The sequence below is a fragment of the Mesoplodon mirus genome, assembly GCF_964341445.2.
Source record: "Mesoplodon mirus genome assembly, chromosome: 1".
Lineage (NCBI taxonomy): Eukaryota > Metazoa > Chordata > Mammalia > Artiodactyla > Ziphiidae > Mesoplodon > Mesoplodon mirus.
Window position 1 is genome coordinate 4,679,515 of NC_138976.1, and position 15,979 is coordinate 4,695,493.

At 44.4% G+C, this 15,979-nt stretch overlaps 1 protein-coding gene across 1 annotated transcript in view; it reads left to right on the forward strand.

Moving 5' to 3' along the window:
- Nucleotides 1–15,979, forward strand: part of MED27 (mediator complex subunit 27) — a 207,645-nt gene that overhangs the window by 124,426 nt on the left and 67,240 nt on the right. The window contains exon 4 of the mRNA XM_082611957.1: nt 12,626–12,719. Within this exon, the coding sequence (XP_082468083.1) occupies nt 12,626–12,719 (94 nt within the window). The remainder of the gene's footprint in view (nt 1–12,625; nt 12,720–15,979) is intronic.

Sequence of the window (15,979 nt, forward strand, 5' to 3'; positions counted from 1 at the left end):
TGATGTTTTCTTGTTCATTCCTGATATTGGTAAGTTGTGTCTTCTGTTTCTTTTTCTTTGATCAGTCTAGCTAGAAATTTCTCAATTTTATTTATTTATTTTCCAAATTATCTGCTCTTGATTTCAGTGATTTTTCTCTATTTTTTATCTGTTTTGTATTTCACTCATTTACAAATATTACTTCCTTCCTTCTTACTTTAGGTTTCATTTGCTTTTCTTTTTCTAAGTTCTTAAAATGAAAGCTTAGATCTTTGATCTTTTAGTCATTTTTCTTTTTTTCTTTAAGGTCTTTTAAACTATAAATTTCCCTCCAAGCCTGGCTTTAGCTGCATCCCACAAATTTTGATATATTTTTATGATCATTCAGTTCAAGATGTTTTCTAATTTCCCTTGTGATTTCTTTTTTGTCTCATGAGTTATTTAGAAGTGTGTTGTTTAATTTCTAAATATCGGGGGGAGTTTTCCTGATTTTTTTTTTTTTTTTTTTTTGTCGTACGCGGGCCTCTCACCGCTGCGGCCTACCCCATCGCGGAGCACAGGCTCCGGACGCGCAGGCCCAGCGGCCATGGCCCACGGGCCCAGCCGCTCCGCGGCATGTGGGATCCTCCCGGACCAGGACACGAACCCGCGTCCCCTGCATCGGCAGGCGGACCCCCAACCACTGCGCCACCAGGGAAGCCCCCTCTGATATATTTTTTTAAGTTGATTTTTAACCTCAGTGGTGGTCAGAGAACACATTCTGCAAAATTTTGAGACTTGTTTTAAGACCCAGCTTGTAGTCTGTCTTGATGAATGTTCCATTTGCACTTGAAAAGTGTGTGTATTCTACTGTTTGGGGACATAGAATATATATGTCATTTGGGTCAAGTTAGTAGAGAGTGTTGTTCAAATCTTTATTCTTACTGATTTTTATCTGCTTGTTGTGTTCATTACTGAGAGAGGCCTGTTATTGACTGTTTTGAGGAACATTTTCTGGATGAAGTCACCCTTCCAAGCTTTTTGTTTGTTTGTTTGTTTTTTCAAATCATTCTTATGACCTTCCTTGTTGTAAATGATGGGCTTTGTTCTTCTGAAGTTTTCCCCTTTCCCTGGGCAGAGGAAAGCTTCCTTGGGATGGGAGTGCTGTGGGAGAGGAACAAGTAGGCAGGACTCAGGGGGGTGAGCAAGAGGGTCAGATTGATTAACTTTTTTTTTTTTTTTTTTTTTTTTACCCGGTACGCGGGCCTCTCACTGTTGTGGCCTCTCCCGTTGCGGAGCACAGGCTCAGGACACACAGGCTCAGCGGCCATGACTCACGGGCCTAGCCACTCCGCGGCATGTGGGATCTTCCCGGACCGGGGCACGAACCCGTGTCCCCTGCATCGGCAGGCGGACTCTCAACCACTGCGCCACCAGGGAAGCCCCAGATTGATTAACTTTATTTCTCCTCTGATGTGCAGCGTAAAAGCTTATGCCAGGATTTGAAAGACTGCCGCAAGATTTCTCAGCTTATGGCAATACGGTAAATGTTGAGTTGGCTCCGGTTTGGTGAGGCCACCGTAAACCTGTAGGGGGCGCCCTCTGAGAGTTTGTTCAGGGTGCCCTAAGCATCTTTTACCTGCCACCGGTAGAATCCTAGATTTGGCTCCACTGGGAGAAATATGTTCTGGTACAATTTTTAACTCCTTCGAGGGTGGCAAAAGGAAGTTTGGAGCCAGTGGCCATGCATGCTGGTGCCCGAGTGGAAGCCATTTTATTTTCTGTTAAGGAGGCCCTGGTCCCGTGCTCATGTAGCAGATTCCCAGACGCGCTTTCTAGTGTAGTCAGCTCCCAGGGTGATGGATCAGCCGCAGCCCTTGCCTCCCAGTATTGCTGACCTAAACGCCTACCCTCTCCTAGACTGCTTAGCTACATCTCCTCTTTTCAATAGCTCCAGATGTATGGGTGAAAACTTTCTTTTTTTTAAGGTCTAAAAGTGAAGATTCATTAAGAATGGAAAAACCTCGCAATCTACAAAGACAAGCAAAACCTTTTTGAAACAAAGCTGTTTAATTTCCTGCCTTATTTGCAGGGCGTTTCTACACTCAGTCATTTTCAACCACCTGTAGGATTTTTGCCATAATCTTTGGTCAGCTGTTCTATTATTTGCGTAATATTTTTCTTTAAATAAACTCATTTTTAAAACTTAGCCCCTTTCTAAGAAGTAATATCTATGAGATCACAGGTTTTATTTGCTACTTATGTACTTTTTCTATATACATTGAAAGTGTTCATCCATAGATCACCTAACACCACCCCACATGCCACTGTGAGTTTCATGTCACACTTTGGAAATTGTTGGTCTGGGGCAAATGTGAACTGGACAGTGAACTTAGAGGGAAAAGCAAACTAGCACTTGGCAGTGGTCTGAGAAGGAACGGTTTGTGCTTGCAGCGTGGAGGGACATGTTCCCTTTAAGGAGAAAGGGGCAGTGAGAGGAGAAGACTGGGTAACAGTTTCTCAGTGAGGCAGATACTTTCATTATGATCCCATTATTCTGTTTAAATGCCATGAATTTCAAAAGTAGTCACATCCACCGTTAAAACACTCCAGGAAGCACTTGTTAAATGAATGATGTTGAACTAAAGTGCTAAGCAGAGTGTATGTGAAGTTTTACTTCATTACCAATTTAGAATAGTCGTGTCACTACTGTTCTCAATTAGTTGAACTATTTTTGAATTTATTTTTCCGATTTCTTGTTCTAGCCGGAGAATTGCAAGGTTGGTTGGAACGTCATAGGATTTATTTGAGGGGAACCTTTTAAAGTTCCGGGAGGTGCCTCCAGCAAAGGGACGGTTTCCAGTTTGAGGAGTCTTTTCTAAAGGGCCTGTTTCCAGAGGTGCAGGCAGGTGTGGGAAAACACAGGGACTAGTGCAGTAACCCAGGCCAGCCCTTCCCCTGAGGGGTGCGGGTGAGTGTGGTTACAGGAACCCAGCATGAAAGGGAGCTGGCTGTGAGCTCTGAGGGTCATTTTCGCAGATCCGACAGAGGTGACTGATTTAGCAACTATTGTAAATTGGTCTTGCTGGAAAGTTCGATATGGGTGTTTTGTTTGTTTGGGGGTTTTTTCCCTTTCTGTAACATGGAAGAGCTTGTAGAGGAGGTAGATGTTGAGTGAAATCATAATTCTTTCCCAAGCTAAATACATTGTTTCAACATTTTAGGGAAAACTGGGACCCACCAATATCTGAATAAATTTTTTAAAATATTTATTTATTTGTTTATTTATTTATTTATTTGGTTGCACCAGCTCTTAGTTGCAGCAGGCGGGCTCCTTAGTTGCGGCACATGGGCTCTTTAGTTGTGGCATGTGAACTCTTAGTTGTGTCACGCATGTGGGATCTAGTTCCCTGACCAGGGATCAAAGCCAGACCCCCTGCATTGGAAGTGCAGAGTCTTATCCACTTATCCACTGTAGGGAAGTCCCCCGAATAAATTTTTAATGCAAGAAGAGCAGACATTGAGAAAAACGTCTACCTTTTAGTTATTAATGTAAAGTAAAATGCAAAACAAGTATTCACTTCTCACCCCTTCCTGTAACCTACCAACTTTGCACTTTAATTTTCTTCCAACTGGGGAATGGAAGGAAATTTAACTTAGTTGTCCTGTTTTTTCCTGGAAATAAGCCTGTGATCTTGAAGGAAAATGGCTTGTAACCAAATGAAGTGTGAGCCCCCTGAGGACGGAGACCCCCTGAGCATCACTATGTCCCTGGGCTCAGTTAGGCACCAAGTGGATATTTACTGAACGACTGGGAAGAGAGAAAATCATGCATTGATTCCATTTTGTCAATACGCTACTCAGAACTTTCTCAGTTGTCTTATAAAGCCCGGGGAATGACAAAAAGGCAATCTGCTTTTTCCGTGCAATCCTCACAGACCTATAAAAGCACTGTGATGTGCAGGAAAGCCCTGGAATGGGGATCAGAGACGTCATTTCTGGGCCCAGCTCTGCCATTTAGCTGTACTGTTACCTCGGGCAGGTCACTTAACCTCCTTTTTTCTGTCATTTATGAAGTAGGAGTTTTGCACTTGCCCTTGTTATTTTACAGAGTTAGTGAGAGTTCGAATGAGATAAAGAATACAAAAGTGCTTTGAAAACTGGAAAGCAAGGCCTACTTTCCTGCTCAACCTGACTCTTCTCCAGCAGAAAGCACAGACTGGACCTGTCCCTCCAGAGAAAGCCTGCTGTGAACCAGCTAATACAGTTTTTTTTCTTTAATCCTTAGTACTTAAGATCATTCCCTGAACACAGTAATTATTGACAACTATAGGCACTCAATAAATATTTGTTAATAGATAATAGGGATAGTTTACAAACTGAATTCTTTACCTCTCTAAATCATGCTAAATCGTGTATAAGAAGAATTCTGTCTTTATGATGGTATTTGCCATGTGTTCCAGTTCATACATACTCAGGGCTTACTGGGCTGCTTGACATCCAATAGAAGAAGGAAGGTTAGTTTCTGTATTTCAGTTTATGGTGAGTGTTTGTGCATTTATTTCAACTTATGGAAATGGAGGTAGCTTTTGTTTGCTTGCCCAGGTGGTTCTCCCAAATTTGTTCAGGTAACACATTCACGTAGTTCAAAGTTCATAAGCTACTCAGGAGAGAAGAGGGGAAAGCTCCCCTTCTACTTCTGTGGCCTGGCTGCAGTTCCGCTCTGAGGAAGCAGGTCTTCCTACTCTTGACAGCCATGTCTGCTTAGGTGTTGAGTTTCCATGAAGAGATTTTGAAGTTTTGAGTGTCTTTTCCTGAAAGAGAATAACAGTAGGTAGGTAGCTAGCTGGGTAGAGGTGGCAAGGGAGGGAGTGTGGTGAGAGACGGTGGAGGAATCTTAGCTTCTCTTTCTGTCTGTCACTCATCTAGTCTTGCTTTTTTACGTACAGTTAGAGAATAACTAAACATCTTTGACCTACGTGATGATACAAATATTTTACTAACCTGAGAAATTTGACCAAAGTGGAGGAAGTGAGCAAGTTTGACCTAAGTTTCCAGTTCTCTTTCTTCAGCATATTGAGATTGATATTTGGAGTTTCAGGCAGTCTCATTCTCATGAAGTAATTAAACAAACCCCCTTCTGTTTCCACCCACTGACAAAGTCCTCTTGGTCTCATCATTCTGGACAGGTGTGGAGGAAAATTTTAAATCATTTTCAAATAGTGCAAATTACTTCTTGTTTTATTTTTTGTTATCTGCTGGGCATTACCCTTTCCCCAGAAAGGTGGTTTATTAATATATGCATTCCTAACTTTCAGATTTTGTATGGGTGGAGAAAATAAACAGCATGTATTGTACACACTGTGTGGGGTAAATGCTATTTAAATCTGGTCTGAGCTGCTAAACATCTCGCTAACACGGGATCACTGGCTAGAGTCCAGGTTTGTTGGGGTTTTTTTGTTTTTTTTTTTCTTTTGAGGAAGGGTCAGACTTTAGAGAACTAAGCCATCTGTCCAGCAAGTTATATTAAGGCTTTAATAACAGATACTCTGCAATATATTTCAGTGTGTAGGGGAGACAACTAATGTTTTGCAAAACCAATATCTTTAGAAATGTCTTCCACATTCTGTTTTGTTATCATTTTGGTATTGTAATCCTGATTTGATAGCACACATCTTTGTACTAATGTTTTTGCAGAATTAATTAGTTCATTAAAAGCAGCATTTGAAAAGTGGCATGTCAATAATGCAATGCACGCCTTCAGAAGACGCTTGCTTCTTAGAAACATCGAGCTTCTCCTAAAACAGATGCAGGGATTTTGTAGCTGCATATTAAGCTTTAAGACTTTGAAGACTCTGTGCTGCCTTCTTTGGGCTTTGTTCTGAGGGGCTCTGTGGTTGCCGTTGTTGGTGACCTTTGGTGGCTAATGTAGTGACCTCAGCACGTCACATCTTCACCTGCTAAAGAGAACTTTGCATTGCAGTTGTTTCATAACTGCCTAACTGGCGTCTGCATAGCTTACTTTTAATGTCCTGTCTGCTCCTTCGGCAAATATTTAAGGAGTGTCTGGTGGGTACCAGGCACCGTGGCCAGGTGCTGGGATTCAGCCTTGAAGAAGGCGGTCATGCAATCCCCTGGAGAGACCTGTTGAGGAGATAGACCTTAAGTAATCACTCGGAAATATTGCTTAATTACAACTGGGACGGGAGACACAGAGAGAATTAAAAAGTGTAAAAATAGAACTACCATGTGACCCAGCAATCCCACTACTGGGCATATACCCTGAGAAAACCATAATTCAAAAAGAGTCATGTACCACAATGTTCATTGCAGCTCTATCTACAATAGCCAGGACATGGAAGCAACCTAAATGTCCATTGACAGATGATTGGATAAAGAAGATGTGGCACATATATACAATGGAATATTACTCGGCCATAAAAAGAAACGAAACTGAGTTATTTGTAGTGAGGTGGATGGACCTAGAGTCTGTCATACATAGTGAAGTAAGTTAGAAAGAGAAAAACAAATACCGTATGCTAATGCATATATACGGAATCTAAAAAAAAAAAAATTGATACTGATGAACCTAGTGGCAGGGCAGGAATAAAGATGTAGACATAGAGAATAGACTTGAGGGCATGGGATGGGAGAGGGAAGCTGGGGCAAAGTGAGAGTAGCATCGACATATATACTCTACCAAATGTAAAATAGTTGGCTGGTGGGAAGCAGCTGCATAGCACAGGGAGATCAGCTTAGTGCTTTGCGATGACCTAGAGGGGTGGGATAGGGAGGGTGGGAGGGAGGCTCAAGAGGGAGGAGATATGGGGACATGTGTATGCCTATGGCTGATTCACTTTGTTGTACAGCAGAAGCTAACACAGTATTATGAAGCAATTATACTCCAATAAAGATTTATTTTTATTTTTATTTTTATTTTTATTTTTTTTGTTTTTTTTGTTTTGTTTTGTTTTGCGTTATGCGGGCCTCTTACTGTTGCGGCCTCTCCCGTTGCGGAGCACAGGCTCCGGACGCGCAGGTTCAGCGGCCATGGCTCACGGGCCCAGCCGCTCCGCGGCATGTGGGTTCTTCCCGGACCGGGGCACGAACCCGTGTCCCCTGAATCGGCAGGCGGACTCTCAACCACTGCGCCACCAGGGAAGCCCAAGATTTATTTTTTAAAAAGTGCCGTAAGAGGTGAGATGAAGGGCACGCTGACTGATGGGGGCGCCCGGGGGAGTGTCAGAGAAGGTTCCCCTGAGGAAGTGTCATTTAAGCTGGAACCCAAAGACTTGAAGCATGCACAGGGCTGACCTGGGCAAGGGGGTGGGAGGAGTTACGAGAGGAATCCTCCAGGCGGAGAATGTGGAACGTCCACAGCACAACGTGCAAGGTAGTGCGAGCCTGCTCTGGACGTAGAGGGAGGAGGTGGGGCCAGGCCAGAGCAGAGCAGCAGCTGGACCTCGGGGCCTCGTTGGCCCTCCGAGGACTTGAGGTTAAGTTCACCACCGAGCTGTGCCTTAAGCAGTGATGCAGAAAGCAGGGAGCTCTCTCTTTTTACAAGCAAGGAGCTTCTGTAAAGCACAGGTGACGTGGCTGTAGAAGGCAGAAAGGGTTACTTACTATCAGGTGACCTCTGAGGTCACGGAAGTAGGTCCTTGACTTTGTTGGAAAGATTAGCAGTGAAAGACAGTAGTTGAAAAACAAACACTAACCTTGGACTCCAACATGGAAGCATGATTTTAAGATGATCAGAACTATGAGACCCGTTGTACCCCCTGTACTTCCACTTCAGTTATGTTCACTTCTAGGCTGCAAAAAATATATATATGTTTCTAAAATGAAGATAGCTTTATTGAAAAATACAATTTTCCATCCAGAAAGGACTAAAGAAGAAAACCAGATACCTTCATTCTAGAACAGGTCTAGAACAGTTATTCTGAACTTGGGGTCCACGAATGGACTTTAAGGGACCTATAAACTGCAGGAAATGACATGCAAAATTTTGTGCAGACATATATTTTAGTTTTTAGTGCATTCTGAAAGGGATCTGTGACCCAAGAAAGATTTAAAAACACTGATAAATCGGAAAACCAGTAGTCTTTTACATGTTTGCAGAAAGCCTTTAGGTTTCAGAAGAAATATTTGTGTGTGATTTCACAAGGCTGAAGGAAGTAATTGGGTGGAGGGAGATACTGGTCAGTGGGTTGGAAGCAGCCTGCTGGTCCAGCAGTGCATGGGGCTGTCTTATAAGGTGTGCTACCGGGTTGTTTATTTAAGCAGACTGTCTCTTGGAGATGCTGTTAAGTCCCTAGATTGACGGGGATTTTGAGTAAGAGGACCTCTGAGATCCTGGTGTTCTTTAGTTCTCTGATTAAGGACATTTAAAGGAGCAGGCCAAGCTACCTGAAGAAAATCAGAAGAGAACAAGGTTTATAGGGCTTCAGAGACGAATGTAAGGATTCTGAGAAAGGCGTGATTGTTTCTGATGCAGCAGAGATGTTGGAATAGTTAAGACTGAAGCTTGGTACTAAGGAAGCCTTTGGAAAGCCTGAGAAGGAGCCGTCGGATGCACTGGGGAAACTGGATCAGAAACCGTTGAGAGTCTGACAGTAACTGAGGAGCAGGACAGGGAGATGGAATTCTCTAATTGCTTAAAAGTTCATTTTCTACCTGAAAATATTGAAACTATGAATCACACCTCGATCTGAACCTGTGATTTCTAGGAGTTTGTGTTTCTAAACACCTGGTTCTTGGACCAGCCAGCCAGCTGATCAGCTGAGTGCTTCCAGGAGGAGAACCAAGCAGCTCTCCATTTTCGAAAGGCCTCTGTAATGTAAATAGGAACAGCAATCTTTCCAAGTTATTACCCTGTTAACAGGTTGACAGATATGTGCAAATTGTGACTCACTGCTCAATTTGGCACTAAATTAATGTCGTTCTGCACCGCGTCTGCTCAAGTGTAAACTAGTCACCACTGCTGTGTTACTGCTTGTTTGCCTATATTCCGAAGGTAAAAATTAAAGTAATCCGATCTTGCCGCAGAGCGGAGTGCAGCATATGGTGGCGTGTGGGAGGGGAGCGCGCTGTTCCTACCTGTCCTGGGCCCGCGCTCTGAGCTCTGCAGGCGCTGGCAGGGCTGGCGGGGCACACAGAGGAAGCCAGGAGCCCCTCCCATGCCAACCTCCACCCTCTGCAGAAAGAAAATGTCATCTCGGCTCCAGCTTTTTAATTTGCCGTTCCAAGCTTTCCTTATTTCTGTCAAGTCAGTAGTGGTGCATTTGCGTTTTGAAGGTTGGGTCTATTTGAAAATGAAATGTTTTGATTTTTTGCTTCTAGGATTTCGACATTGTTTTCCTCAGCGAAAGATGCAGCTGACTTTCTTTCTCTTTTTTGGCAAATACATAATGTCACCTGTAAAAAGGAAATTTGCATCTCCTTTATGTTAGGTGTGGGAATGAAGAACAGTCTCCTTGAAATGCATTTTTGCTTAATAAAATCTGTGGAGTGAGCTTGCTGAGCTTTATCTGAGATCACTGGGTGGGGAGGGAACAAACAATACCGCCCCAGACCTCTCTACTTTCCCATGTCCGCATCACGTATTTCTTCTGGGACTCTTCTCCTGCCACTGCCTCCCTTTACAAGTAAAGAGCTCGTATACAGAAGGTTCCAGAAATGTCAAGGAACATTTGTCTGCCCTTTTAGAGCTCTGGACCCTGCTCTAAAAGCAAGCAAAGTCAAGTAGTTGGCATAGAATCCTGGAAATCTACACACTGAACTTGGTTTCTGGAATCATCACCTAACCTACCTATCCCCCTAAATTCCTAGCCTACTAGAGAGACAAGTTTTCTAGAAAGTATTTTGAAATCTTCAAGGTGAAAGGTACAAGGGAGAGCAAATTATGATGTCAACTTTGTGCTGAAGTTCTGCATATTCATTTGCATTCTACTGTCCAGAGCTATAATGGCTATTGATTGAGGATCCCTTCAGAAGACATTGACTGTCCCCCTCCCCGTTAGCATATACTTAGCAATGACCTCCATCCACACAGGAGAGTGGGTTTCTGCTTCCTGCTGGGTCTGAAGTAACTGGGTTTAAATCGCACGCATAGAGTTAGCAAAGCAGTCTGTAAATGCGGAAATGTCTCCAGTGACCTGGTGTGAACTTTTGACATGAATGTTGCCACCTGTCTTCCACCATCTCAAGAAACAGTAGGCAGTCGTGAAAAATGAGTTAATTTCCTCCTTTCCTCACCTTTTCGCCTCTTTTGTAGCGTTTAAACTTAGAGCCAAGGTTGTGTATCGTGAAGCTGTAAATCTAGAAGGGACTGTGGGAGACGATGCGCGATGTCTTAGTGAGTCTGGCTCTCAGCCATCCAGGAAAGATTGTTTTCTAAACCATTTTCAAAATCAACAGAATGGAGCCTTGCCTTTAAGCAGTACCTCTTATACCTCTTTTCTTCCTAAGCTAGTTCACTTTTTAATGCCACATCCTCACCTTGTGGTCCTTTCTCGAGATGGAAGATGGCTCTTTGGTACTGAGTTTTAAAAGCCATTTGCACACTTGAAGAATACCCGAGTCTCCCCACAGGCAGCCCTCTTTTTTTTTTTTTTTTTTTTTTGCGGTACGCGGGCCTCTCACTGTTGTGGCCTCTCCCGTTGCGGAGCACAGGCTCCGGATGCACAGGCTCAGCGGCCATGGCTCACGGGCCCAGCCACTCTGCGGCATATGGGATCCTCCCAGACGGGGGGGCACAAACCCGTATCCCCTGCATCGGCAGGCGGACTCTCAACCACTGCGCCACCAGGGAGGCCCTGGCAGCCCTCTTTTCTGCAGGAGCAAGTAGCCTTCAACGCACCTCCACCTCTTCTCACTTGTCTCCGCTCTGGTCTTCCTATCATTGTTACTCACCACTGGGCCTTCTAGAGTTTTCCCCCTTCCTTTTTCAACTTGAAGTTGAAAACTGCATATAACGTTCCCTAGGGAAAACCTGATAGGTTAAATCAGCAAGATTACTGACTCCCATAGCTCATATGTTGAAGTTCACTTTTTAACAATTGGCATTGTGTTGTCCGCTCTCTCTCATGAGCCCCAGGTTTCAAACTAAAATCTGTTCATGTTGTGAGTGGACAGCAAGTCTCCCTCTTTCCCCCAAGAGAACATAGCTTTTATGTGTCCCTGATCTAATGGACATCTAATTTAATTTGTCATATCCAACAGATACGAAATCCAATGTAAAAATCCTTAACAGATAGTTTTGCATCTCAGCTACCGTATTCTACATCCCTTTTGTGTCCGTGTGATTGGACGGTGAGCACAAATGCTGCTGTGATTTTATTCTCAGAGGATCTTAGCCAGACCCAGCTCTGTTGATGCTGTGGGTTGGTGTTTTCTCAGTGAGCTTCCACTGGGGTATTGGGGGTGGGAGGGATTCTTCCTGCTAAGAGAGGACAGTTTTGCAGACCATGCCCACGATGCCCATGATATACCAGGAAGAGTATTTATAAATTTGGAGCCCTAAGTTTATGCCATGCTAAGTGCTTAATGTCAGTAATCTCAATGATCATTAAATCGTAATAGGTACAGCTTCCGTTTGGGCCGGAAGAACAGAAGACTGCCTTTCAGAGGGATGTTTCCAAGAAAAAAATGGAAACTGATATGTCTGATATGTTTGACCGTAGTCAGAGAAGTTTTAGAGTCAGGTAGAGAGTTTAAGGGAAAAAATTGTAATAGGTACACAGAAAATGAATCAAGTGAAAATCCAGTGAAACAGAAAACTGTACAAGTAAATAAATATACTCACAAGCCACTATGCAGCTCAGCTATTAAAAATATATATATATAGCAGATATTTTAGAATGTAAACAGTAAATACTGATTTAAGCAAAAATGGTGAGGTTGTTTGAATTAGACTCAAACCAGAAAAACAGGAATGACTTCAGGTATTTAAAACAGAAGGAATTTAATCCAGAGACTTGATTATTGAGGTGATTGAGATGAGAAGCCAAAGAGGAAACAGGAAGGCAAACAGAGGTGAGCAAAACGGGAAGCTGCTTCCATCCCTAGACCAGAAGGACAGAGGGAGGGGCCCTGTAATTGGAGCCCAGTGGCCAGGAAGGTGGCAGAACTAAATTCTGGTCTATAGAAGAAAGCCACGAGGTCACACCTTAAAATGAACAACCAAGAACTGGCATTAAGAACACATCATGGGGCTTCCCTGGTGGCGCAGTGGTTGGGGAGTCTGCCTGCCGATGCAGGGGACGCGGGTTTGTGCCCCGGTCCGGGAGGATCCCACGTGCCGCGGAGTGGCTGGGTCCGTGAGCCATGGCCGCTGAGCCTGCGTGTCTGGAGCCTGTGCTCCGCAACGGGAGAGGCCGCAGCAGTGAGAGGCCCGCGTACTGAAAAAAAAAAAAACACATCATGTGGAAATACAGCAGTAAATACCAACAGAAATCACTAAAAAAATGGCGGTCACTAAATCACTAAAAAGCAAGAGGGGGAACTGGGGAGTAGTATTTTTCCTTAAAAGGCTTATAAATCCCAGCTGCCTTCTTAAAAACGTATTTCACTAATGAAAAATTAAATTGAGAAGAAAAGCGTACTGTAGGTTTGTATTTCTGTGACTAGGGCTCCAGCTCTTACACCTGTGTGTCTTTCTCCCTCTCAGATATGTTGACGATGTGATAAGCCGCATTGACAGGATGTTCCCTGAAATGTCCATCCACTTATCCAGACCCAATGGGACGTCCGCCATGCTTCTCGTAAGTTCTGCCTGACCTGTTTGTAGGGACACGTGCAAGGACACTGGCCTCCAGGTTAACCTGTTTCTGTGTGGTCGGAGCTCTAGAATGGAAATTAAATCCCAGTTTGATGGTGAACAGCGTTATTTCTCTTTACCGGCATTCTGTAGTACGTTCTACATGCTTTTGAACGAAATCGCAGAGCCCGTCTAAGAGTTACCCAGACAGGAAATAAAGTGTGAGACCCTGTCCCCTGTGAATCAGTTCATGGTGTTTTGGTGAACCTGTCTTATAGTGTACCAAAGACAATAGGAATGCTCGCCTATTGGATCCTGCTATGGGAAATCATTTATAAAATCCATTCCGTATTTGAAGAAAGTGTCTGAGTGCTTATCACTGACGGTTTCCGATTTTGTTGTTTCTTTTTCTTTTCTTTTTTTCAATATTTATTTATTAATTTGTTTGTTTTTGGCTGTGTCGGGTCTTAGCTGCGGCACGCAGGCTCCTCTCTAGTTTTGGTGCGTGGGCTCAGTAGTTACGGCATGCAGGCTTAGTTACCCTGTGGCATGTGGGATCTTAGTTCCCCGACCAGGGCTCGAACCCACATCCCCTGCATTAGAAGGTGGATTCTTAACCACTGGGCCACCAGGGAAGTCTGATTTTGTTGTTTCTGATGTGGGTTTGCTCTGAGCAAGTTGGCCTCCTGACCTCATCACTGATGTTTGTATTCACATAAATTCACCAAAGGCAGGTGTGTTTGGGAAATACGGTAGAATAGAAATGCTAAATTATAGTAGCAGTTAGAAAGGCACGGAGACTGCAGTGATGAGGTGCTTTTCTGGTGCTCTGGAGTGATGAGGTGCTTTTCTGGCGCTCTGGGTACTAATACCCATGCTTGGGGAGCCCTTCCTCAAGCACAGATTTTGAGGAGCCGCCACGTTTTACAGAAAAGGAGAATTAACTGGTTAAGAGTGGTGGATTTTGATGGACATCAGGAAGGCAAGCTTCAGGACTGAGTGTTGTTTTACGTCTCACTAGCACCGCTGCTCTGGGGCCTGGTATGAAGTCCCCGGACTTCAGCGTTTTACCGTTGTAAACTCTTATAAATAGGTAGTTACCCAGGACAAGTGACTATTCACTCAGTCCACTCACCTGAAGAGAGCAGGCTTCTTGTGTGTGCATGTGTGTTTTTCTCTTAAGAAAGGAAAAGACGTTGCATTGTTAATTGGGCGGGATTTCACATGTGAGGCAAAATTGGTGACGTTCATCTGGGTAACATGCTACTTTTCTTTAAAATTCTTTCAGTTAAAAAATACAGCGAATGAGATAACACAGTGTTCTTTTGCTAGAAAAAGAAAACAGTTTGTATACGTCTAGAAAAACATGCAATATTTTCTGCCCCGGTTAAGCGTACAAATTGTCTAAATGTTAAGATCCTCTAGACCCAGCAGCTGAAACATAAATCCCACTTCCAGGATACTTGACAGGCACCAAAGAGTTAATGAAGATAAAAGTGAAAGTGTCCACAGTGAGATGGGTTTGCTCAAATTATTTCTGGGTCATTGAGCCTCCATTTCCTGATGAAGGTAGGGATTTGGCATTGACAGGAATGAGCAGGGAGAACAGGATTCTAGGCAAACAGGTCTAAGATATTAGAGTTACTTCCACCTGAGAAAGTGGGCTTTTATTTCACAACGACCTGTCAGCCTCATCTGCTTTCTCACTGAGCTTCTGTTTTAATAGACTGATGATGAGAGTTTAGGGGCTCGATCAAGGACAGAATTCGCTTTTATACACACTGCCATGAGTGGCTAATTCAGATCACTGTGCATCTGGCCAACAAGCTGTCATCTTCCTTAGGTGACATGGGAATTCACACAAGGTGGTGTCTGTTTATAGGAAGAGCAGTGGGTGATCTGATTCGGAATTAAATTGCCAGGTGGATAATCATAGTTTTCACATCATGGCTTTATTTGGCTTTTACTTTTAAAGATGGTATTTTATTAGACTGCAGATTCCTAGGCCACTTGCTGTCACCACACACATCTTCTCTGAGGTTGAAGGGAATTTTCACCTGGGCGGAGAGCGGGACCGGCGGCTGCCACCTCCCCTCGTCCCCTTGCTAGTCACCTGTGCCCTGTGGCCGGTGGAGACAGTGTGAGAGCCGTGCTGTAGGCAGCGGGGCGCCACTGCACGAGGTCCAGGCAAGCGTGAAACTTGTTTTCTGGAGATCCTTCTGAAGTCAATTGTGTGAACCTGGGAGGTGGTGCACTCTGAAAGCTTTGGGAGGCAGGTGAGACTGATGGGGAGACCACCTAGGCCACTGAAGCAGGACACACGTGCGCAGTCTCTGCTGACATCTCTGCCTGCTCGGCCGAAGCCTCAAGTGCACCCGTGCTTTGTAATAAAGCAGCGTTTCCTCCTGAGTCAGCCAGGCTTCCATGAGTGCGGGCAACAGAAACCTGCTCTGATGAACTTAAGCAAGAAAAGGGTTGGCTTTTGTCTTTGTTTTGCTTTTTAATGATGCTGGATGCTCACAGACATGAAGATAGAGCTGCCCTGCCCGGAGGGACAAAAACCAGGTTCACTCCAGGGGTGTCAGGAGCAGGACAAGGTCCCTTTTGGACTCTGTGGCCCAAGTGATTTGACCTCAACTGCCTTTCGTCCTTTCATCCTGCGCCTGTGCTCATATATCCCAGGAGAAACACTCCCGCTGGCCTAACCTGAAGTTGTCCCTCCCCCTGGGGGGTGGGTCCTGCCTTGGCAGCCCCCGAGAAGCATGTGGAGTGGAGGAGGTCACTCCTCAGGGGAAGAGAGGAAGGGCCGAGAAGGCAATCCGTATGACAGAGTACATGTCCCCTGCCCCCGGAACCACGCGGAGCCTTGTTGTTTACCTAGCGCTCATCTCCTTTCCTCCTCGTAGAGGCCCTCAAGGTAGGTAGCGCCGATGGGTTCCATTTCACAAATGAGGAAACTGAGGTAGTGGAGGTCGTGGTTTCTCCAGGCTCGTGCAGCCAGGACACGGCTTCCAGGCCTCCAGGGTGCCTCTTCCTCCCGTCTCTGATTATACTTCGTAGTGCTGGTGAGTAAGACTTGGGTGATCAGACACCAGGCGGGTAATTTTTTCTTGTTTTTTTTTCATTGTGTAATTTGATGTATACAGAGGAATATATGTAATGTGTATGTCAGTTTAAAAGTGTAATGATAAACACATGAGCTCACTACCCAGTCTAAGAAGCCGAAGATAACCAGTGTGTGCTTCTCCCCAGTCCTTGCCTCTC